Source organism: Phaenicophaeus curvirostris, chromosome 4 (assembly GCF_032191515.1).
Source record: "Phaenicophaeus curvirostris isolate KB17595 chromosome 4, BPBGC_Pcur_1.0, whole genome shotgun sequence".
NCBI classification, from domain to species: domain Eukaryota; kingdom Metazoa; phylum Chordata; class Aves; order Cuculiformes; family Cuculidae; genus Phaenicophaeus; species Phaenicophaeus curvirostris.
This window is the reverse complement of record NC_091395.1, coordinates 5,754,458-5,780,347: the sequence shown is the minus strand read 5'-3', so window position 1 is coordinate 5,780,347 and position 25,890 is coordinate 5,754,458. Positions and strand designations below refer to the sequence as shown.

Sequence of the window (25,890 nt, the reverse complement as noted above, 5' to 3'; positions counted from 1 at the left end):
AGTGCATCCCAGGATGGACGGAAGCAGGACCTAGGTGCAAGACTAGCTCTGCTCTCTCCGTTGTCACGTTCAGAAGACAGCTGATAAATTTACTGTCTCTCTTCTTCAAGCTTTAATGTAAAGTTTATCATTGCTATTTCTTCCTAAGCAGGTGTGAAAGTAAAGAGCTTGATGTTGAAATAAGGAACTTGATAGAGAAGAATAACGCTTCCCAGTTGTGCGAGGACCCTGGACCTCTTGCCCAAGAGAGTCCCAACCCTCAGAGGATTTCATGTAACTTTAAGGTAAATGCAATCTGCTTTTGCAATATTTATCTGCCAGGAAGGAACATTCGAGGGATATTCCCTGGGTGACTTGGTTATGCGTGAAACTTCTTGATTTCTGAAGTGATGCAATGAACTTGCTACCCATTCTTTTTTCTGGTATAGCTGCTTTCTGTTATGCGGAAGAGCGAGTGAGAAGATATGTTTTACAGTGCTTTAAAAGGTCAGCTATTCAAAGTGCCACTCTCTGCAGCCAGCTGTGCCTTTTGGATGACACAGATCCACAAAAACTGTATACCCCAAGAGCATTGACATTTCTTTCATAGAATCATAGAATAAAATCATGGAATGCTTTGGGTTGGAAGGGACCTTTGCAGATCATCTAGTCCACTCCCTGCACTGAGCAGGGACATCTTCAACTGGATCAGGTTGCTCTGAGCCCCATCCAACCTGACCTTGGACGTTTCCAGGGATGGGGCATCCACTACTGGGCAACCTGTTCCAGTGTTTCACCACCCTCAGTGTGAAAAGTTTCATCCTTAAATCCAGTCTAAATATACCCTCCCTTAGCTTAAACCCATTATTCCTTGATTCCTTTAGGTTGTTGCGTTTGGTAGTTCTGATTTGACTGAGGATGAGCAGAGGTGTGAGACAAAGATCTTTGGGAGTGTCAGAAAAGCTTTTAGATAAATAGGAAGAAGAAAAATGATGATTCAAATCCAGATTTCTGTGATATTAGAAATGGAAAATTGTAAGCCACCTGCTAAGATGGTCTTCTTATGCTTGCAGTGAAGCAGTGGTTAACAAGCACGACAGAAACTTGTTCTAGGTTTCCCTCTCGGTTTTCCTCTTCTCCCCTGAAATGTCAAACTGCTTTTTTATTGTGCAGTGAGAAGGCAAAGGAAATTCCCATTTTCTGCACACTGGGAAAGGGAGGAGTGAGAGGAGAGAAGTGCTTAAGCCATGAATACCATCCACCTGCAAGCGATGACACACTTACCTGCCTGTGTGACTCCAGTACCAGGCTGGGGTAGGAGCGGAAGGAAACCTCTGAACCTCTGAACCCAAGGCATGATGCAGGAAATAGCTGAGGGAGAAAAGGAGAGATGACTCTCTTCTATGAAATCTGAAATTACACAGAGTTCCTTTCACGTGTAAACCGCCATCTCCAAAATGACTCACAACCTCAGGGCATGAAGCTAAACTGAGTCTAAGTAGATGCCCCAGGGTCAGACAAGTGGGATTAGAAACAGTGAGAGAGAAGCCACAGGGAGAAGTGGGGATTCCCAGCCTCAGAATGGAGTAAGCAAGGTGAAACCGAAGTCAGGGCACGATAAAGTAGCACTGAGCTATGAAGTTACAGGGCTAAACAGCAAGCCACAAATGGTCTGTGGAACACCTGGTCCCCATGCCAGGCTCCCTCCAAATGAAGGAGATGTAGGAAAGCATTTGGGAGGGAGGTGTGGGGAAGAAAAAGAAAGGATGTGCTCACCTAGACTGTTTCCAAGCTCTCCACACAGAATGCTCTGGCAGTATTTTATCTGTAGTGCTTTAATGCTTTTTGCATTCATAGCATTTGTTTGCCCATGAAAGGGGTGTGCGTGTGTCATTTTCATGGTTTAAAGGAGGAAGTTTTATGATATTTCCACACTAGAAATACCCTGGCTATTTCTTATTTATACCTTTAAGTTAAGCAGCTTTTCACTTTGCTGGAGTTTGACTTGAACTTCAAGTGAGTAACAGCTTGACAGGTGTGAAGACAAGCTCCAACAACCTCAGGTGCTAGGGGTACATGCATCGGATTGCGTGTTTTGGAAAAGGAGGTAATACTTTTAACAAACCTAGTATACTTTTAGTTCTGAAGGTTATAAAACAGAATTGAAAGAAAACAACCAGAAAATGTCAGTTTGTGAAATGAAATGCAGATTTAGACATAAAATGAGAGGAAAATTTTATATTTAGGAATTAGGAGAAGTTAATAATAGTATAAAAGTGTACCCTTCCCTATAGTGCTGGTCATCCGTCAAGAAGCTATTTGGCAGAACCAACAGGTTATTTTTATTCAGAGGTTTTTTGGGTTTTTTCTGGAGTGCAGAGTGTAAATTGCATGCTGCAAAATGGTATCGCCTTCTGAGCTTAAATTGCTTTTGAGACCATTATCTGGAAATGACTGTAAGCAAGTTCCCTTTTTTAGCCAGGATTTTTTCCCATTAATGTATCTAGTATTACTGTGTTTTTACAGACAAATATTTGAGAGAGAGAAAGAAAACATAGGTCTGCAGACTGAACTAATTCTCAACGCATCCTTTAGCTTGTGATTCCTTTATCTGTGTAACTCCAGTTGCAGCTTGTCATGATGCTCCCTGCGCTGGGAGAGGGAAAAGAGGAGATGACAAAGAAACATCCTTACAGGCAGGTCACAGCAATTAGAGCCTATTAGTGTCCTCGGGTCCCTGACACCCCCAAATGGTTCGTTGGTCTAATATGAGGGACTTGAGTGTTCCCTTATGTAGTTTGTCCAGATGAGCAAGCTGTCTGGGCTTTTTTAAGTGTTAAGCTGAAATGAGAGGCGAGACGTTAGTGTGATATCATTATTAAACAGATTTAAGCTCGTCTCACTTCATTGAAATGTGTTTACTTTTGCTAGAGCCATCGACCAAAAAAGGGACATGTACAATGACATTTTTACTGATTAGAATAATTGATATTTTCTCATTCACACCTTCTTATCTGTTCCTCCTGTCTTCTGTACCGTCACTTATTACTGCAATGTGCAGCAGGAGTGTATGTGAATGAGAAAGTTTGCAAGCTCCAGTCCTGCAGAGGCCACAGTCTGTGAAAATGCCTGTCCTCAAAATGTGCCTCAGGAAGGAAAGAGTTCTTTGTTTTGTCTTATACAGAGAGGGAAACTGAAGACCAAAAGGATCAGGCAATTTTCTAATTTAAGAAATCAAAGAAGCATATTTCTTATCACAAAAATGCAGCATCTTTTTTTCAAGTTTAAGTATAAAGCTGATTACATTCAACTGGAATATGCAAGACTAAATATTATGCATCAAAATACAAATATTACTTAAAATTACTCGTGTAGAGTGTTTTCAGCATGCTAGGGCTTCCTCAAGATTTTCCACACAAGAAGGATGTTTTCTAGGGTAGGTGAGGGTGGATAACAGTATCAAATAGTAAGGGACGAATAGCAACTAGAACAATTAGTGGTGTCAACATGAGGTAAAATTGACAGATAATATATTTTATGGGCTTATTGGTAAAAATGCTCCAGTAAACTTTCAAACAACTGAGCTGTTTTGGTTGTCAAGTGAGAAAGACAAGATTTTCATTTAAGGGCTATCTGTTTTAAATGTACTAACACAGAAATCAGAGGCAGTTACAGTGTAGGAGGTTGCCAAGATTGTATTTCTCCACTTGGAGGCTATTCCCTGCAATTTTTCTCATGATTTTTTTTTTTCAGTGTAATCGGTAAATGCCATGACACAATCTGACTTGGTCATTTAAAGAGGAAGAGATTAAATAACCTGGGAAATTAAGGTTCATGCATGCATTGGACTGGGATTTATGAAACTTACTGACCAGTTTGTCACTGCTGTTACATCACATCTAGCAAATCTTCTTTTTGCCTGTTAGTGGCTAAAGTTGGTATGATTTCACCCCAATAAAATCTGATTTTTAGTTGTCTGTGGCAAAAGAGGGTGGCTAGGCTTTCCTCAGAAGCTCTTTCCTGTGGAGTTAGAGATGGCGCTAATTTACACCCCAGTGTCCATCGTGTGGTTTCTCAGGTATCTTCTCTGCTTTTCTGTGGACCCCTACCAAACAGTGCAGCACCTAGCAAACATACCCTGCCTTCAGACAATGCTGCTGAGTCTGGGTGTTCCTCCAAAATCGACTTTCCTGGTGGTTTGTGCAGACCTGTTCACACTTTGCAGACACCCTGTTCAGCTGTTACTTTTGCTTCCTGTGAAGCTTCCTGAGTTTCCTGTGACTGTGCAGCACTAGGGCTAAATTTCCTCCAAAATCTTTTAACTAGTCTGGTTATATTTTGCAGGCTGGGAAACTTTAACAGCTTTTTGCAAGTTTGCTTGGATCTGTAAACAGTTTTTTAGGTTTGTGACTGCATTTACAGTCTGGTCTTCAATTAGAATTCTCCAAGCAATTTTGAACTGTGTATTTGATACAATGGCTTCAAACCAAGTATAAATATCTTGAAAATGTTTTTCTTTTTCAAACCTCTGAAGTCTGATAGTTGTCAAAGAGTCCTTCTTTTAAGGATCTTTATATGTCTCAGATTTCTGAAGTGATGTTGTACAACTAAATTGTTCTTCATTGTGTAGCAATAGGCTGATAAGCAGATGTAGTGTCTGTCTTCCCAATGCCAAAGAAAATAAATGTTGTCTTTCTTTCCAGTGCTATTAACTGTTTTCACACAAACAATTTTGCTTTACCCTCTCCGATGTTTTGCTGGTACCTCTGAAGAGAATCACAGAATAGTTTGGGTTGGAAGGGACCTTAAAGATCATCTAGTTGTAAACCCCAAGAGCTTGAGCTTTAGTTCCCTACTCATTGACATTCCTTCTATTCATGTAGATTTGAGATATGCTTTTCTTTTTCCAATACCCTGGGTGGGATTTACATTGCAATCAGTACAGAGAAGTGCTTCTGAGGGAGGGAACAAGGTACCCATCCTCCCACCGAGCTGCTCTCACAACTGAACAGGACTGTTGTTCTTGTCACCCGTAAGATCTAGTTCCTATCCATTTGGAACTGGATGATCTCTAAGGTCTCTCCCAACCCAAAACCATTCTATGATTTCATCATATTATAATATTTGGTCTTATTTTTAAAATGTGCGGTGCTTCCTCTTCCTTCTTTACTGTGGGGATTTTACAGCTTAACTGTTACTGCATTCCCTCAGGTAGCACAGTGTGTTTATTCATTTTTGAAGCTTGCCTTTTTTGCACACCCGTTTCCCAGAGGGTGGCCTTGCTGTTTCACTCAACCTTGCTTTGGTGGTACAGAGGTTTACTTTGTTTCATTGCTTCAGGGTCACTGGCTCCTATTTCTTACAATATATTAGTCACTACAGAAATGTCAAGAAATGCAATTGTGGAAATGGCCATTGCTGTTGTGTTATCAGCCACTAGTTCTTCCTTCTTTAAATCAGGTATTTGGGAGGAATTTGCTCAAAGACTAGTTTTAGTGCAGGTACAGATGAAATTCTTTTTGTTTTGATTGGCAGGATGACTTATGTTATTTTAACAAAGGTATTTTAGATTCTACATTTGTTCTTTAATTTCATGGAATCATACAAATCATAGAATGGTTTGGGCTGGGGTGGACCTTTACAGGTCATCCAGTCCAACCCCCCTGCAGGAACAGGGGCATCTTTAACTGGATCAGGTTGCTTAGAGCCCCAGCCAACCTGATCTTGAATGTTTCCGAGGATGGAGCCTCCGCTACCTCACTGGGCAACGTGTGCCAGTGTTTCACCATCCTCAGCATGAAAAACTTTTCTCCTTATACCCCACAAGTTTTCCAGCTGTCCCATAAACCAGAAAAAATAAATAGGACTTCAGGGCAGGGGTTATATATTACAAACATTATAAAATATTAGCTTTCTTCCGAATTGGGATTTGTATCTTGTAAAAGAGGAGTTGCTTAGTCAGACATTGTGAGCCAGAGATCTGGAATGTGGCTGTTGAAATTTCAGCATTCCACAAGATTACTTTGCTTTGTCTAAATTCTCTTCTGGAATTTGAAAAAAAAACCAACTCACAGATTTATATTATTTCATGTTAAATTTTGCAGGCCAGCTTTCATTCCATTCCTTAAAAAGGAAATAAGCAGCCTCTGCCCCAGCTGAAAAAAGCCTCAGATCTAGGGATCTTTCCACAGTAAGGAAAATTATTTTTCTTTCATGCTTCCTTCTCAAATCCATCATTATTCAAAATTCCAAGACTAAAGATGACAATACACTTTGTCATGACTTTATACGTGAAGTCTGTGGAAGCCTTTTCTTTTTTAATCATTCCTGTGAGTTTAACTTGGTAAGATTAACGTCTCTTTCCAAATGGGAAGCTAAGACACAAATTTGAAGTGTTGGGTACCTTGAGTACTTGAGTGAAGACATGAGTGGCTTGAAGCTAGATCCATGCTTAGATAAGGTAAGAACGATAACTGCAAATACGATGTCCTTAGAAGCAAAATAACACCTCCTGTCAATCTTCATCTTTGTGCGGCTTTCATTCAGCAAAAGTAAACCAGTTTTCCAGTTAAGGGTTTCCCCTAAATATCTTGGGGTTTGTATGGGTGTGCTCTTCCCCACAGCTGTCAACAGACTTCGCTATTACTCCTTTATAAACATGACTTGCTAATTGTTCTATCATGATAGTTAACACTGTCCTAGTATCACTTAATTCTTGTCATGCTTACGTAAGTCCTTATTTACAACTGGAAGCAGGGATAGAAAACCCTGTCCTCTTATTTACTGAAAAAAACATACCCTTCCTTCCCTTATACATGCAACTTCCTCTCTTGGGGTGAACTGGCCAGTGGATTGTGATTTACATGCACACTAAGCAGAGTGCTGCCTTGCCCAGCATATTAGTCATAGGCATCGTACTTTAACCCTTCTGGAAAGCCCCAGCCAGGAAGGAGGAAAAGGTTAAAAACAAAATTCCACCACTTACTTCTGAAACTCGGCTACTTTTAGAGGTCCTGCAGATCTTCTGGGTCTTATTGCAGTTCTCCTGCTTCTCGAGCCAATGTAAAATGTCTGGTTTGTTGCTCATCTTTTTCCAAAGACCCGTAGTGAGATGAATGCTCAAGGTCATCTTGGATGCACGTGGGCAGATGTGAGTGACATGGAAGCTCCAGCAGACTCACTAGAAGTAAGTGACTGTTTTGGTTGTCCTCTCAAGTGCTGCCCTATTAACCAGAACAGCTTGAGCTGGTGCAAGTATTTTACGTGTTACTTTGCAGGTTGACAAGTTTTGTCTTCTAGTAGATTTGTCTGAATGATTTATGCTATTTAAGAGTAGAATTAAGTGTTATAAATATTTTTTGGATATGGCGTTATTAGAAGGAAAGCCTTCCCTTGTGGCTTTTTTTTAATCCATCCCGAAAGTATCTGGTCATTTTAGTTTCTTGGTAAAAAAAAAGGTAGAAAGTGGTTCATTTTAGTGACCAAACAACTTCTGTGAGCAGTATTCAGACCAGTTGGTGCCAAGTGTAAATGTAGCTGTTAGATTTGTGAGTTGTCCTATTCCCTTTAATAGGACTCTTAAAAATGAACTTAAATACATATGTAAAGCCCAGGTTCTGAAAACACTTCAACACATGAAGAGCTCCATTAACTGCCAGGTAGTTGCTTCAGATACTCTTAAGTTAAAAATGTCGATGAACTTCTGCAGGAAGAGAGGTTAAGTGTTTTCTGGCATGGCAGTCAAGCGCTCCACGTTAGAGCTGAGCAGGACTGGCCATGGGGCAAATATGTGGTCAGGATTTTTGTCTGTGAAAAGACCAAAACTATTTAATCTTCTTTATTGGTATTGGGCATTAAGTTCTGTAGCTGAAGAAAAAGAATATATTTCAGGAGATCTGAGACCTCAGAAGTGCTCATACTTTTATTTTAGTTTCTCATATGTTGGATAAGAGTTTAAGAAGATAAAAAAAATCCCTGAGCAGGTATCTGAACTTGGCATGTTTTATTTTAATGAGCAAGTAGGTTTTTTTCCCCATGCAGTTCTTTTGATCTGCATCTATCCATGTATATCTAACAGATCGTGTTTGTTTTCATGGCAATCCATAAGAACTCTTTGGAAATGATGCTGTACAACGTTGCCATTATAAAAAAGAGGGTTTAGCTTCTATTGTCCTGCATGGGCAAAGCTCCACACTTTTAAAAAATGGAACAATTGTAGACCGATTTCCTAATTTTTCCAAATGGCCTGTTCATTTTCTGTGCTGCTTGTTTTGAACCCATTGTGCTGCAATTTATTGCCTTGGGCCTGCAAGAACTTACCGAGGACAGTACCACTAATTATTTTAGTTCTTGTAAATGAAGGGAATTACTATGCCCACTTAAGCTATGCTCAGCTTTTGTGGCTTCTACTACTTATCTGTATTGCCATCTGCAAGATAATTAAAGTCTTATTTTGTATTCTGTGTCTCAGATGGTACAAATAGACATAGTTTTATTTATTTCACTGACCATTTGCATAATCCTTCAATTAAAACACAAACTAAGCAGGATTAAAGCAGATGTATAGTTTAGAATCTGCTGTCGGCAGGTGTAAAGGTATTGAAATATAAGCAGCATGTAAGAAAATGTTGCTGTTTCAGTTTCTTTACATGCACATGGCAGAGTGGGTGGGAGTTTTATATGATGATTCTATGACTTGAAGACAGGATGCCAAAAGCATTCATTATTGACCGTTTCTTTTCTGCAGCCAAGGCATGTGTTGTTGACTAAAATGAAGACAACTTCAGCTGATTCTCTGGAACAACAGATCCTCTCGCTGGAAAGACAGAGACGAGAGGTACTCTTAAGTTTATCCTTGACCTTTACAGTTGTAACCTCAAAGACAGACATTACAATATCATTTGTATGCTTATTTATACTTATTTACTGTTTATGCTGCAGCTGTTTTTATATGCCAGTCCAGCAAGGCCTACGTTTTTCCTGTGAGAATCACATCCTGTGCTCTTGTGAGACAGGTTTTATGCGGAGACTTTGCATTTCTTCGCAGCCTGAAGTGTGCAAGCACATTTAAACTAGTTCCTATAGTCCTATTTCTCTCTACCAAGCTAGGTGGAGTTGTATTTGGAGAACTGATCCTAAAAACAAGTCATGACTTATTGTAACACGGCTATGAATCTAGAAGAGCAGAGATTTCTATGGCATAAAGGGCAAATTTTCTTATTGTTTGCTATTGTAAGGGACCACTGTGAGTAATAACCAGTGGTGTCTTGGCCACAGGTAGCAGCAAACTGGAAGCTGTTCTTTTGCTGAGCATCCTGAAGAGTGACCCTGTATCCTACAAAGCAAAATGCTTCAGAGGAACATATTTGTTTTTTACCAATATTTGAAACATTTTTCCAATATTTGATTTTATTTCTACCAATCAGGTGTGTGTGTGTTAGCCGATCTTCCCATTGTGCATGCGAATTCTTGCTCAGTTTAGTTGGACTGAGAAAGGCAAGCAGCATTTGCACCCAGCAGTGACTGCAGTCAATTCACATGTTTGAAGTCAGAGACCTTTCAATTAGAAATATGCTTACGGAACCTAAAGCAAACTAGCAAGGAAGTCCTTGGCCATTCAGGAGTTGCAGCTTGGTGTTTGTACAGTGTTGTGAATGATTCACCTGTAGCCTATTGTGTATTTGCATGTTTCCTGAATGTTACTTGCTGAACATTCATGTTCTTGAACTGAAAACCTAAAGCACTGGCAGATGGACCATAAAGCTTGCCAAACCTTAGACTTGCTTTTTCTGAAATGAGCTGGGCAAATAATGAGGACGCTGTGAACACTCATAGCTGGAGGTTTAGACCAGTCTATTTTTAATGTATTGACAACGTGGAAATAATGGTTATTTACTGTCACTTCCTTATAACTGCAGCTTCTGGAGGTGAACAAGCAATGGGATCATCAATTTAGAAGTATGAAGCAGCTTTATGAAAAAAAGGTAAAAAATGTTGGAGTATGCATGCCACCTCCTGATAGTTATGTCTGTGCTTAAATACTGACCAGTTATAAATGTAGCAAATATCTTAGGAGGGAAAGACTTCATGTGCCTTTAGCTCACAAATAAAGAAAGCTTCATCACATAAGAGTGAAGCTCACCACAAGAAGGATGTTGAGGCTCTGGAGCGAGTCCAGAGAAGAGCAACGAAGCTGGTGAGGGGGCTGGAGAACAGGCCTTACGAGGAACGGCTGAGAGAGCTGGGAGTGTTTAGCCTGGAGAAGAGGAGGCTGAGGGGAGACCTCATTGCTCTCTACAACTACCTGAAAGGAGGTTGTGGAGAGGAGGGTGCTGGCCTCTTCTCCCAAGTGACAGGGGACAGGACAAGAGAGAATGGCCTCAAGCTCTGCCAGGGGAGGTTTAGGCTGGACATTAGGAAAAAATTCTTCACAGAAAGGGTCATTGGGCCCTGGCAGAGGCTGCCCAGGGAGGTGGTTGATTCACCTTCCCTGGAGGTGTTTAAGGCACGGGTGGACGAGGTGCTAAGGGGCATGGGTTAGTGTTTGACAGGAATGGTTGGACTCGATGATCCGGTGGGTCTCTTCCAACCTGGTGATTCTATGGTTCTAATGTGTGTATGATCTTAAGCAGGACAAAATAGCCAAAGAAGTGAGGCTTCTCTAAAATAGTAGGGGCCAGGGTGGGCGTGAGAGCACAGAGATCTTCATTCCCTCCACAAGATAGTAAAAATTCAGAGCACAGTTAACTGGAAATCAGGCATGGTGTGCTCAGGCACTGATCCTTGTCACTGCATATCTATTGGTTCTTGTCCCATCTCTTGTGAAGCCTGGCAACTCACTGGGGCTCGCTTTAATGGGGATGCTCTCAAATAAATCCTCAGTGAATGCTGCCTTCTGTAAGCAGAGACACTTTTTTGCTTTTGAAAAAAAGCTACTCTGTACAAAAGTTTTTCATTAAAAAAATAATTGTTAATAGATACATTTTTTTTCTTTTTTTTTTTTTGTCAAAATCCCATTGGCATAGCTTTCATTCCTAGCTTGCAGCTGTGTGGCATCTTTGCTGCAGACATTATAATTGGCTGCCTAGTGAAGCGGCTGCTTACAATTTTGCCTGGTATTACAAAAACCAAGTTGGTTTGTTGGCTAATGCTTCTCATCTCCTGTTCGCTTCTGTGAAAAGGAAGTTTGAAGAATGACTTCGTGTGCTTATCAGGAAAATTTTCTCTCTAATATTTTCCAGTAAGCTTTACTGAGATCTGGATCATGTCTTTGATTTTAATTTTTTCCTTCCCAAAACGAAGAGGAATTTTTATGGCTCTTCCTTATTTAATATGGGACTGTTTTATGCCTTTGGCTACATCATTTGGATGTGCACCACTGCAGAAGAAGTCCAGATTGCAAAAATTAAAATAACTAGTACACTAAAACGGAAAATTCACTTGGAAGGGCAGAATCAGGGTAGGTGTCCTTTGGCAGTGAAGTAGTGTGAGACCCAACTGGGTTAACACCAACAGAGAATTTGCCTAGGATCGTTAAGAGTCCACTGCACACTCAGAGGTGGGGAAACAAAAATCAGTAGCTTGGGACTTTGCTCACAACCAGATCCACTCCTATATGCCGGTCTGCTGAGAGCCGAGGATTTGAAAGTACCTTTGAGGTGCTGTGCCTTTCAGGATCCCCAGTCAGCCCACTATAGTCTGTCACTTACTTTTCAGATGGCAGAAATGAAAGCAAAACTGGACGTGTCAGAGAAGAGAGTCAGTGAGCTGGAGAAGGAGAGACATCGACAACATCCAGAAGATGAGAGATTGCAAGCCCTGGGCAGAGAGAAGCCGTTGCAGGAAGCGGTAGGAGGGTGCACTCTGTTACCTCTTTTGGGCTCGGTGTTGAACACTGTTTTGTCTTTCTTCTTTCTCTTCTCGTGAGTGGCAGGGTGTGGGTTGTTGCACAGCCATGAGATAAGATTGTGGTGTTGACTGCTCTTTGGTATTGTACCCAAGGCAGCAGCTGATCTTCTCTCTGATATATAGAGAGAATCATTTCAACAGAAATTGGCAGTAGCACAGTATTGGTGTGTGTGGCGGGGTAAAGAGCAGATTGATATGAATGCTGCCAAGATTTCCTTCCTCACTATTCAGTTTGGGGTGAATTTCCTTGTGAATGAAAATGCTACAGTGATTTCAAATGAAATAGGAACATCATTGCAGATGTTACGTGGTGTTTGGCAATAAATACTTGAAGGAATGAATTCAGGTCCAGACACCTACATTTTACTGACGATATATACTGACTTATATACGCGTGCTAGCTATCTCAGCTCCCCATAAATGTTAGTGATGTAGTCACTGCAGTTACTAGGACTGAACGTGCCGGGGCTGATCAGTGGCTCTGCAGTGGTTGGGCACTTCTCTCAGGACTCCTTAGGCACTGGCTCTTGTGTAGGCGTTTGTATCCAAAGTTAGATCCCTAGGCTCAGTTCCTGCCACTGTAAAACCACCGACCAGCGTGATCAGCATATATTTACCAATGTATACACAAACCTCTGTGCCCCGTTTTACAAGCACCACAGAGTGGTGCTTCCTATTCTCCTCCTCCTACATGGTGTCATGCATTTCATTACCTCTTGTACGAGTTTTTGGATGGCGCTCTGACAGCTGAAGTCGGGCTTCTGTATTTGCTTGATAACATGAAAGAAACCTGAACACAAGTGGCAATCACATCATTTCCAGGTTCAGATAAGATGTGAGTTAGCCACCGCAGGAAAAGAAATGCATAGCCCTTAGCTTTTATCTTTATAAGCAGAATGTTCATGTTACTCGCTTATCAATTATGATATGGTCTTAGCTAAGCATGTGCTTGATTTCCAACCAGTAGGTTGGTTTACGTGTCTTAAAGCAAACTAGGTCGTTCTGTACTTGCTGAATCATTGCCTATATTTGCTCCGAGTGAGCAAATGTGAGACAGTCCATCTTCCTGTTCACGTTACTAAGGTTTTTATTGCCTGCCCTTTAATATACAATAGCTGTGGAAAGTAGTCCTAGCTACCTTTTTGAAAAGGTAAGGAGGAGCAGTACAGTCTCCCAGTTTTTTTACTGCATACAAGAAGAATGAACTAAATGACAATATAATGCAAAAATCTCATATGAGCATAGGTTAACCTGCATGGAACTTCGGCCTTAGATCAGCAGATTCTTTACAAATTGTATACTCAGCCAGTAAGTGCTTTTATTTACTCCGAGTTTCCTTACTATTTGAATGCCATGCAGGAGATGTACACCTTTGCAAAGGCAGCTGCTAAAAGTAGAGATTTTTCAATGAGCAGCGAGGATTGTGACACCCATGTCAGTAGTTGTGCCAGCTCAAGTTACCTCTGCTGCCTGTGGGACAGGATTAAGAATAAGCAGTGCCAGGGGAAGATTCAGAAAAATGCATAAAGCTATGTTCAGCTTGAAAGCATGTGAGCAGGCTTGTTGCTTTAAAGTTCAGCAGATACAGAAGAAGTCTAAGCTGACTGAGGTAAGATTTGTAGGGCTTTGTGGTTGGGTTGGTTTTTCTTTTCTGCAACAGCAAACATTTTTTATACCTGCATTTAGTTTTATACGTGTGTGTGCACGCATATAAAGGTACAATAGAATCATAGAATGATTTGGGTTGGAAGAGACTTCATCATTATCCAGTTCCAGCCCCCCTGCCATGGGCAGGGATGCCTCCTGCTGGATCAGGTTGCTCCAAGCCCCATCCAACCTGGTCTTGAACATCTCCAGGGATGGGGCAGCCATGGCTTCTCTGGGCAACCTGGGCCAGTGCCTCACGACCCTCACAGGGTAAAATTTCTTCCTAATATCTAATCTAAATTGGCCCTCTTTCAGCTTAAAACTGTTATCCCTGATCCTATCACAGCATTCCCTGACGAAGAGCCCCTCCCCAGATTTCCTGAAGGCTCCCTTAAAGTACTGGAAGGCTGCTCTAAGATCTCCCTGAAGCCTTCTCCTCTCCGGGTTGAACAACCCCAGCTCTCTCAGCCTTTCTCTGTATGTGAGGTGCTCCAGCCCTCAGGTCATCTTTGTGGCCATGTATATACTTCTTTTTTAAAAAAGGTAACAACTCCTTCTTTTTTAACTGTTTTCCTTACCCAGCCTGTAGCCACACAGCTGGGATGGGCTGTACTGGGCAATTGCCAGAGCAAAGTGGTAAGATGTTTGTTTTCTGCTTGCCGATCTAGTCCAGCAGCCTGACAGTAGCTTTTAAATTTATTTACTCTGGGTGGCAATTCTCTGAGTGCTCTGCCGAGCCAGTTGGGAAAAACAGCAGCACCAAACAACCCTGAGACAGATTACATGCTGCTGCTGTCTTACAGGCCTATTTTATGGTTGTTTTGTGGGGTTTTTTTAATGCAGCTGAAGGTATGGCGCTCACAGAATGGTAATCTGTCCCCATGTTTTCCATGGGCAACAGAGGAAAACTAACCGGTTTAGAGATTTAATTTTTTATGTTCTCTTTGAGCATGGATGTTAGGAAAAACTTCTTCACTGAAAGGTTTATCAAGCACTGGAACAGTCTGCTTACCTGGGGGGGTGGTTGAGTCCCTGTCCCCAGAGGTGTTTTAAAGACAGGTATATGAAGTACTTTAGGGATACAGTTTAGTAGTGGACAGATACAGTTTGGCTTGATGGTCTCAAAAGTCTTTTCCAACCTAAGGATTCTGTGTTTCTGTGATTCTGTGACTATGTACACAAGGATCAAAGACCAGCCCAGTCAGTGGAAAATGTAGGTGCAGTAATACCTAAGATTCAGTGTCAGATAGGAAGTACTAAGATGTAAGAATTCAGACGATTCAAAAACCTGAACAAACTGGAAATCTTCAGATGTAAATGACTATGTGTCAGCGTTAGAGGAGAATGTGTGCTAGGAACTCGGAGAGGAGGATGGCTAAGGCGATGAGAAGAGCATAGCTAGAAGCCTATATGGATTTTAGGGTTTTTTGGTTTTAATTTCCTCAGACATACATCCACGTGCAAGTTTGAGCTAGCTCCTAGATATGTTCCTATACTTAACACAGAGATACTCTGCTAATCTTGCCTAGTTTTTGGAGAAAATAAAGCATTCCAGCAAACATAGAACAAAGCAAAATAGAGCTGCCTATGTGAGCAATTAGCACATGGTAATACAGTTCTCATCAGCCCAAACCGTAAATGCCTAGGAGCTGGCTGCACAAGGCTATGCGTGTTGCACAGGAAAAAAACTCATTTATATGATGTCCTGTGCATGTGATTGGTTGGATCTCGCTTTTTTAATCACATAAAGCGGCTGCAGAAGAATATTAGAAATTTTGTGGAATAGTACATTGTGTTTCATATGTCTAAAGAGTTTTGGTTTAAGGCAGTTTGATGACAGTGGGCTAGTGAGGAGTCCATTAGTCTCTTACAGAATGCAATTTGCTTCAGTGTCTGATTTGGATCTTAGCTGCCTTCACTGTAAATTGGAAAATAGCTGTGGTGAAAGCCACAGGGGAAGAGAATCAAACTTCAAGTTTGGCAAATCTGTCCTAATAATTCCTGTAATACCATCTAGGAAGACTAGAGTGTAAATCCTGTTGCAAGTAGGGACATCTTCCTGGCAGTTTGCTGGAGTGGCAGCAGTGCGGGTGCACACACGCTAGGAGGGTGAAGTTCAAGTCAACAACAACTGTGATGGAACAAACCAAGTGGATTTTTAAGCTGTGGTTGGTAGCTTGGTAATTCTAAAGCAGGCTGAGATCTCCCTCAGTCTCTTCATAGTGGAAAAAGCTTTCAAACTATGTGTTAGTGAGATCTGATTTTGTCTTTTATATTGTGTGACACTGGGAATGTCTGGGACTCCATCAGCATTTAGCTCTAGCCTTACGCTACGAGTACCTAAGAGTAACACAGGTTTGTGATAATCACGTATATGGTATTGTTGCTGGTGTTCTCATGCCTTTGTGCAACTGCAGACTGTAGATAATGGGGATTTAGTCTGGTATGTTGTCTCTGTCTCATCATATGCTGAGTGGTCACAAAACAATTTCAACAGACTTTATCATATCTGGGTTTTACTAACCATCCGCCTTCCTGTCGCCTCCCTTCCCAGCTGTGTTGGGGACAACAAAAATGCAGCACATCTGCCAGACAGCAGATATTCTGAGAATTGTTCTTGAAAAATGGTTCCATCTGCATTTCAGCAGCATATCTCTGCATTTTTACATCCCAGAAAGAAACAAAGGTCCTGAGTGAAGCACTCCGTGAAATGAAGGAAGAGAACGAGCTCCTGAAGCAGAAGAACGCCTCAATGATCAGAAAGAAAGAACACTATGAGTGTGAAATAAGCCGTCTCAATAAGGTATGAACAAAAGTGAGCCACTTGACCTCTTTAATTCTAGGGTCTCTGTCAAGCAGTGACACTACCAGATGCCCATCTTTTCAATCCTGGGTGAGCAACCTGTTCATGGCAGCAAACTCATGATCACCATTTGGGATCTGGGGAAATAGGCAGGAACTTACTTTATCTCATACCTGTGCAGGCTGTTCTTGGTAGGTAGTAGGGTTCCATGGCAAAGAGGGAGGTTAGGAGGATCTTGGACTTCTGTGAAAACTCTCTACACGTCAAGTCTAACCTCTTTCTACATTCTCCCTCTTTGCAACAAAAGGCAAATGGCACAAAAATGCTTCCATATGCATTCAGTGAAACACTGTGATTAAAAAAAAAATCAGACTGTTTGAAAACTACTGTTTTACCTGTGTTCTGTGTTGGAGACTAATGGCTTCTCTTCACAAGCCATGCTTCTGTCTTACCTTTGTTATACATGCATAAATAAATATTTGTACATTTAAGGATTATGTGAATCTTTGTCTCATTGAGGAAATTGCCATAAAATTCCTAAATGGGATATTTTTTTTTTTGTTTTAACTGAGGGAAAGTAATAAATGTAACTTTGATTAATCTAAACGATCACATAAAGCAGTGGGTGTTTTCTAACAATTTTGTATTTCATGGTGAACCACAAACACTTCCTGAGGAAATGCGCTGCAGTAACCATTTGTGTGCGACTTCACGCGACATACAAGCTAATGGGCCATGATGTGCAAAATCAAGGCAGAGAATTAATGTTGCCATATTGAAAAATCTGACAGAATGTCTGATCTTTAGCTCTTTCTGAAATGCATTGACAGGACTTACTCAAAGCCTCAGCGTAACTTTAATTCAAGATCTTACTTTAAAAAAAACAACTTATTTCAATGTTTTATTTTGGTGTCTTAGCTTATGATGTGGTTGGAACCAAGACAGATGGGTAAACAGACCATTCTTTTAAATGAAATATCAATTTAATATAACACAGTTTTCCACAAGTAATTTACTGATTTTCTGTGTATTTATATCCTTCAGATCCCATGTTATGAATGCTCATAATTCTGGAAGGGACCTTCTGTGCTCTTTTAACACTAGTGCCGTGTTATTGCAAGATCAGTGACTTGAAGTTCTTACGAATTGTCCAAAATCAAACAGCTTTTTCCTTAAAAATAGTTAAGCACTATCTACTATGCTTCTGTTGGGAGGCTGTTCTGGAGCTGCAACCCTCCTTTCATTAGATGCGTTCATCTGTTTCAATTGGGCTGAATTTATTCTGAACGGATGATATTAATTTGTTCTTCTGGTGGTCGTAACGAACAGATCTGCTTTACTTCTTCCATGAAGCAGAACTGTCCTGTAGTGAAAATCTGATTCATCTCAGGAGTACTTGCTCTTTCCCTACAGCTACCGAGGAATTATATTTTCACCAAAGAACAATTTAGCTAGGTCAACCCATCTCTTCTTGTCTTTCAAAATACAACTATGTATGCTAATACGCATGGTTTTTTCTTTCATCTCAATGATTTTCAGCTGCTTAGTTCTTAGTTTTTAAAAGATGCTGCTACTTGTTTCTAAGTACATTAACCTTTTTACTTTAAGTACATTGACCTTTTCGCTTTTGGTTTTATCCCACTTTGATCCAGCCATCCAGAGTACCCAAAATACAGAGTCTGATAGAGACTTTGGTGTTCGCGTCATGAAAGTGATGTTGCAGTGCCGTAATAGTTTGCAGTGCTGTATCTTGCTGCTGCTCATGATCCATGGCCAATCTAAATGCCAGTGTTTTTATTATTTGTTTTCCTGTCTGTGCAGAGCACTGCAATGTCATAGCCTTAAAAGGATTAGCAGTAGCGCAGAGGGGCAAAAGGAGGATTAATCAGTAAGCTGTCTGTATCTTCATCTTCCCATATATACATTCTACCTTATTTTTTTATACACATGACACAAACTTTGCCCCTGTTATAAGGACAGTAGCTCACCAGATAAAAAGCTTCAGTTTTCTGTGCTTTCCACAGAAAGTGCTATTTTTTAATTTTTTTTTTTTTTTACCATTTGATAATTAATATCAATTAATTAGTATCCTTGGGTTACTTTAGGTACTGTTTTTCCTGCTTGGCTGCTTTCCCCTCTGCTTCTTCCACCTCCAAGTTATCTTCCCTTATGGCATGAATGGGATGTGGCCAGCAAGGAAGAGCTGGGGCTCATTGAAATTTCTAAAATGGATGTAGGGTCTGTGTCTTATGAGAGATTGAAAAGTAAAGAATACTGAATATTTTTGTTAGTCAAGTAAAATATATATGTGTAACGTGTAGTTATAAACAGAGAGGAGTAAGAATGATTTAAGAATTATTCCAGTCCAAGGGAAAGCTGTGTAATACTGTTAAAAAGAAACAAAATCTCCAAAGAACTATGGCAGAAATTGACTGGAAAATAGAGTGACTGGAAAATAGAGCGAGAATATTACTAGCATAGTGTGTGTATTCATAACCCCCTCTAGTGACAAGCTGTGGAGACTACAGAACTTCCTCTCAGTTGGAGGGTTTACTTCGGTTCCAGTTGAAGAAATTTGTACTCTTAGTACAAAAAATATTTCAGTCAAACTTTACTGTAGTCATATATTTTGGCCATCTTTGAATATTATTTTTATGTTCTTGGGGTTTTTAGTTTGCTCATTGTTGGCCTCAGCTGAGTTCAGACACCTTTGTTTTCCTAAATTCTGACTTGCACAGGGAAATGGTGTTTATGAATTAGACCTGCAGCTGCGATTTCTATAGGTAAATGTTGGTTGTAGTAACAGCACAGTCCCCTAAACAACAGTGTCTCAAATTCATGGATGTGGTGTGGGCACTTTAAAACTTTGGACCACGTCATGCATGTATGTTATTCATGAGGTTTATATTCAGTGTATATAAATGAAACAACTGTAAGTGAAGGGGAAATCCCCCCAAGTTTGTGACTCACTCTAATCTGTTTATTCACAGAGTAAACATTGTAATAATTTATAAGTTTGTTGGTTTTATTTTTTGATGTGATTCTGTAATATCTGTGTAATAGTTTTGCTATGGGGTCTTGCAGGCCCTTCTGGATGTGTTGAAAAAGCAGCACTCGCCTGTTCCTGGGACTCCTTCAGAGAAGGGTGACAAGAAAAGCCTTGAGGACATGAGAACCCAACTCGAAGTTCTGAGACAGCAGGTGAGAACAGCTGGAAGTAAGCTTGGATGAATTTCATACAGCATAATTTTGTCCTATCTCCCGAGAATTGTGCCTGGTTGGCTTGCTATGTAGAGCTTTTGAAAGGAAGAACCTGTTTAGCTGCAGCCCATTCAAATGGTGTTTCCTAAGATGCTGTCGTCACAGTGAAACTAAGTCCTTGCAAAGGACCAGAGTAAGCACTTATATAGGGCACAAAGCAGCAGAACAGCTCTCCTGACTCTGGGAGATGTCCTGCCAGCTCTCTGCTAGGTGCTCAATTTCACCCAGAGGGAATGCTGAGCTGTGTGAGTTACTGATGGTCTTCTGCTCATTTTTCTTTAGAAACTGCAAGTTTAGTGAATTATCTGAGAATCCTAGACTTGGAGAACTGAACTGTTTTCATTGCAGTTTCTCAATATGTGAGACAGAAGACTTGCATCCAAAATCTGCATAGTAATTACTACAGAGAGGTGTACTTATTTTTTTTTAAACTTTCTTCAGAGCAAATCGAGTACTTCATGCACTCCTTTCCTTTCCATATAAAAGAATCTGTTTAAAAATATGTTATTTTTCAGATAATTTCACATTTTAGGTCTGTCATCCTGGACAGTGTTAGGGTTAACATTATTGACACACAAATGGATGTGATCAGAGTGGGAATTTCATTCAGTGGGAATAAAATACTTGTTTCTGTCACGTTTGACAGCAGAGCCAGATTTTGCTCTGTAATGTAATGCTTGCCACATGCTGGAGAATAAAATCCTGCACTTGGTTGTACAGTAATGAGTTATTTCATTCTACACAATAAAATAGAGTAAACCAATTTTTTTTCAGAATTCTCATGGGGTATCCATTTTATGAATGTCTTTTTCTTGTTGTATAAATCAGTACAGTGAGTCCAGACTTCCTTCTGCACGAAATGGGGCAGAAGGCTCTATCTGTACGGAAGAGGGACTCTTGGAACAAACAGCTACGTGACAGAGTCTCACCAGAGCTTGGCTGTCATCAACCCATCCCTGGCCAGGACAGAAGAGATGAAGGTGTTCATTTCTTGGGAGGTGTCCATCTCTTTCTCAGGGCAACAGAGTATATGGCAAAACTATGATGAAGTGATTCAGCTTTAGCAGATCATGCAGCTGGGGAGCAGGAGGGAGGTGGGACAGCAGAGAGGGAATCAGGAGAAAAGAAATGAGGAAATACTGAGGAGAGAAGTGTGTAGATGGACAGAGATATAAAAGACCTAGATTTCTGCAAGTGACAACTTTGCCTCTGCTTCAGAGGGTCAGGGCTGTGCATGCCTCTTCCAGGCACAGGCTGTGGAGTTGCGTCCCCGCATGGCCACGCAGAAGGCCTTTGTTCCATTTAAACATTATTATTCCTGGAGGGGGTTATATCTAGTGAGGGACCGTTTGGTCCGAAAAATAACCTTGCAAAACTTAGCTGCAACAGGCAAGTTGTGAAAATGATTTATAGAGTCCTATGTTGACTTTTTTCTTTTCCTGAGGTATTAACATTTCTTTAGTCCTCCTATGAAGTCATAGTGTTGCTGTCAGCAAAAAGAAAACTGGATCTGTATGACGGGTTGGGTGTAAGCCACAGCAAGCAAGTTCTTTGGAAGCAGATGGTCAGCAAGCTTTAGTGACCAACAAAGAGGACAAGAAAGTACATCTGAAAGTTCTAGTGGTGGTTCCCATCCCAATGTACTTTTGCTGTTATTTGTCAGTAGAAGTGCCACCAAACTCTAGGTTCTTACCAGGCGGATGCCTGCCCGTTAGCCGAAGAATTAAACCAGACAGCTTAACATGAATTAATTTACAAATTTGTGTTTTGTTTCTGAATCCATGCAATTGCTGCATGTGCGTGGGATGGTCAGATATTTTTTAATTGGATGAAGCGCTGTGATTCCCGGCAACGTAAAAAGAGTTAAGTCATTGCATCCTGTAGTCTTTGAAAGGCAGCTTATCTTCTAGGAACAGCATCAAACCTCTGAATTTCCATTTTGAATTGTGTGCTTACCATTCTTCTCTGCTTCTTCCCTGAGAAAGGTAGATTCCTTGGGCTGCTGTTTGAGAGGATGACTTAGATGTCCAGTATTGCAGACAAAAGATACATGGACCCATTATTTTTTCCATGTGCAGTTAGAAACCTAACACCTGAGGCACGGTAGCTTCCTACAGTTTTATTTTCCACAGTACTTCAGCTGAATTCCATAAGAGTCCTGACTAGTCTAAGTCTTCTGGTCATTAATATGTGGCCACAGCTCTGAATACTATCACATATTCTGCACAGATTTGTCCTTTGGGCCACGCTGTGATTAGACAGCTAGCACAGTGGGTGAAGTAAAGCTGCTCGAAAAGGCATAAAGCAAAGAAGACTCAAGGCCAGTGGTGTTCAGAGGGTTATAAAAAAGGCAGGGCATTACTTGATGATAGTGGCTCATCGTTAGGTTGGATAAGGTGATAAAGTTCTCAGACTGCGTGCTAGAAGTCAGTTTTTTCATGCTGTGCCAGCACTTCCAATCTCCTCCAGGCTGCTAACTGCTGGTATCTGGAATGCAGGGGGCAGTTAAAAGTGCTTGTAATTGAAAACTGGGAAAAGTGCTGTTATGTTGCTAAAAATGTTTGTCCTGCTACTTTTTATCCCTTAAGAAGATGGATGTTGTTAGTATTCACTATCTTATTTATAATAGTTAACTGCTATCTGCCTTTTAGATTACTAGAGTCTACGAATACTGAAGCTGTGGAGGTTTTAAAGCTGAAAGAGGGCAGATTTAGATTGAATATAGATTGAATGTTTTCCTGTGAGGGTGGTGAGACACCGGGTACAGATTGCCCAGGGAAGCTGTGGAAGCCCCATCCCTCGAGGTGTTCAAGGCCAGATTGGAAGGGACTTTGAGCAACCTGATCCAGTGGGAGGTGTCCCTGCCCATGGCAGGGGTTGGAACTGGGTGGGCTTTAAAGTCCCTTCCAACCCAAACCTTTCTGTGATTCTATAACCATTTTGATTGACAGGGGCCTTTGGAGAGCAGTCATTGCTTGTGATTTTACATTGGTCATAAAAAAGCCGAAGGGCACTTTGGTTGCAGGATTGTAAGGAGGAGGGATCCCTTTAGAATGCACCCCACTGCTTGGCCCGTGTTTAAAAAGCAACCAAACAATAAAATGAATGAAAACTTCCATTGTGGCTGTGCTGAAATTCACATACTGGGTCATAATGATTGCAGGTAAAAATATACGAAGAAGACTTCAGAAAGGAGAGATCCGACAGAGAGAGACTTAATGAGGAGAAAGAAGCATTGCAGAAAATCAATGAGAGATTGCAGTCTCAACTGAATAAACTAAACTCTCAGGTATGAGTCAATAGAAAGTTACCGTTGCCAGCACATGTGTATTTTTTATATTTATTTTCTCACTTTCACACAACCCAAGGCTTTCTGGCTTTCCTTAATTGACATTGCATTTTATGTGAGGTCACCACCTGGGATGAAATCATTCTGAAGCAATGCAAGAGATGAGAAATGATTAGAGATGACTTCCAAATTAAGTAGATGAAGGGAGTATTCATTGCAAAAACTTCAAATGTAGTTTAAAATGGAGAGAGGGAAACCAAAAACAAATCCAGAGGACAGTTGATCGTTTCACTGGCACTTGATAAAGGAGTTGTAACATCAAACCAACTTTTGAAATAAAAAGCTTCTGTAATTAATCCTGACCTCTGCAGTGGAATTACAGACTGATGTTAATACTACTGAGGAAAAAAAATTGTCTCCTTACAAATTAGCTGGGCAGCCACTGCAATGCTTTTTGTTGCAACATCCTTCTTTTAATCTCTTCACAGTCATGTCAGGATTGTGTTCACAGACATTCAGGAAGCCATAGTAAAATCATGGCATGCAAAACTCTGAGCTTTCTCAATCTCCTTTAAAAATCATGAAATTTCATGGTTTCCTGTCTTGACAAAATTGTGCAATGCTTTAAAAGAATGACCAATTACCAAAATGTTCTGTGATGATTTATTGTCCTCCCCATCGTGGTTGTGAAACAGAAACTTTAGAAACTTATTCTCTACCAAGCCACACATTGGTAGTGGTTAGGTCTTGCAATAGTATGAGGGACGAGGTGCTGTCAAGAGTCCCTCACTGGCTTTATCAGGAGAAGAGAGCACGCTGGGCATCCTTGCCGATGCTGGGTGAGGCCCCAGACTTGCAATTGCTTTTATGGGTGCTTGGAAGCCTTTCATTTCAATGTGAAACTAGCAATACCAGAGGAAAATGCTATGGTTTACCACTCAGGGCATCCCAGGGTAAATCTGTTAGCATTGCATGTGATAATTCTTAGGTATGTTTCCTCCACCCACCAAACCACTCCTGGGTGGTTCAATAAGGTGAAGAGCTTTTTTTTTGTAGGAGACGGGTACTCAAAGACACCTTCTTTCTATTTATTTTGGCATTTTCTAGAGGATATAAAGGACTAAGTTTCTTGTACAACCCTAGCCAGTCAGTGGTCACTGTGAGAGCCTCTCACAGCAGTGACAGTGAAGAAGGGGACTAAAAATAGGGCCAAAAGATATTTCCCACTTCTCCCCAGTCCTCTGGATCAGGAGAAATGCCAACAGCACTGCACGTATATAACATACCCAAAAGGGCTGTACAGATGCTGTGTAATATGTATATAAAACTTGACTGTCCCTGCATTGCATTGACAGTTTACACTAGAGATCATCTTGTTTGTCTCTTCCTGACTTCAGATTTGATTAAACAGAGCTTGTGAAGGAGTTTAAATATGAGAGGAATCATATAGAATATTTATTAGGGGTTTTTTTTTTCTTAAGTCTAATTATTTAGTTGTGACTCATCTTTTACTCCTTCGTGCTCTGTCCGTAGGCAAATTCCCGTTGACTTTGCTGGGACATAGAGGGCCTAAGATAAGGCAGCCCCAAGTCTCGAGGCCATCCGCTTTGGTCTTTTACCAAAACTATTTATTTTTCTTGTTATACAAGAGACTGTCCCTGTAGTTCGGCTTCAAACAGTTGAGAGCTACTGTGTGGAGTGAAAATGTTTCTTGAATACAGAAAACACTGAGAAATGTGTTTGCTATACCTTGAAACTATTATTTTCTTCCAAGTGTCAAGACTTTGGTGTGACACAAGTCAGCTTTCTTAAATAATATTTTAAAACATGAACAGTCCAAAGTTTCTAAACGAGCAGTGTTGTGACACATGCTGAGAGAGGAGGGTTTCTTCCCCCTTGCTTCTTACTGATGAATTTGTGAGTGAATATTCTGTTGGTCATTGTATCCTGCTACTAATGCGTTTCTTCTTGCTTTTCTTATTTTTTAACAGACAAAAGACCTCCCAGTGCAATCTGAGAGGCCCAGCTACCCACCTCCTCTCTTCCTCTCACCATGTGTCAATTATGGGAGTTGTGGGTTGCTTGTTCACTATCAAGATCCTCGAGTACACCCAGCATCTTGCAGGACACATGAGCAGCAGCAACAACACTCGGTAAGGATCCCACTATCTTCCATTTCACAAGGGTTCTGGTTTTCTCACAGCGTGGTGACCACAAGAGAATGATGTGGTGCTACCACAGTGCCATCTTCACCAGTTCCCAGTTTCTCATCAGTTCCAGATCAAGATTTTGTACTGGGATTAGAATTAGGTCTGGAACAGCCTTTCTGATCTCTGTTCAGTCTCCCTTCCCTTACTATCTGCCCCAAAATGCTGATTTTTCTCTTCATAGTTGTGTTTTCTTCCTTGCTGTTCCAATATCCTCAGTACTGAATTGCACAGAGTATTGCCATGTGCAAATCAAAGCATAACCAACAGAAATCTGTACACAAAGAGGAAAACTTGCAGCAATTTAAATATATGGTTGATGAGTTATACCCTAAGTATATAACCTTAATATATTTTAAATTTACTTTGGCAAATACTGTTTATCTGCAATACCACTGAGAAGAAGGAGGGGATTATTAAACATTTGCTTTCAATGATACTGGTGGTCATTCCTTAATTAAAAAAATAAGGCTGTTTGATTGGACTCTTGCTGTTTTCTTAGATTAATATATTTCCATGAGCCCTTTCTAGCTATGTAGTTACCCAAATTCATAAATATGGATCTGGAGCCCAGTTCTAATTCGTAAATGATAGTAACAAAAACGAGAACTTAGCTGTGGTCACTTCTATCCTGGCCTCTTCCCTCTATTTGGTCTAAGAAAGCTTGTTGACAAATATGTCCTATTTCCATGTCTTACACTGGGTTTTTTTTTTTCTGTTTTGGTTCTTGGAAAAATGACTTTTCGGTCGTCTTTGCTTACGGCTTCTTTATTCATAGGTAATATAACTTGCTGTCA

General features: G+C 40.7%; 1 protein-coding gene across 1 annotated transcript in view; it reads left to right on the top strand.

The window, feature by feature from the left end:
• NDNF (neuron derived neurotrophic factor) overlaps positions 1 to 25,890 on the top strand; it is an 88,398-nt gene that overhangs the window by 9,767 nt on the left and 52,741 nt on the right. Inside the window, exons 2-10 of the mRNA XM_069855199.1 lie at positions 149 to 284; positions 7,079 to 7,165; positions 8,726 to 8,815; positions 9,897 to 9,962; positions 11,695 to 11,826; positions 16,208 to 16,336; positions 19,421 to 19,537; positions 22,761 to 22,886; positions 24,878 to 25,039. Coding sequence (XP_069711300.1) covers positions 149 to 284; positions 7,079 to 7,165; positions 8,726 to 8,815; positions 9,897 to 9,962; positions 11,695 to 11,826; positions 16,208 to 16,336; positions 19,421 to 19,537; positions 22,761 to 22,886; positions 24,878 to 25,039 — 1,045 coding nt within the window. The remainder of the gene's footprint in view (positions 1 to 148; positions 285 to 7,078; positions 7,166 to 8,725; positions 8,816 to 9,896; positions 9,963 to 11,694; positions 11,827 to 16,207; positions 16,337 to 19,420; positions 19,538 to 22,760; positions 22,887 to 24,877; positions 25,040 to 25,890) is intronic.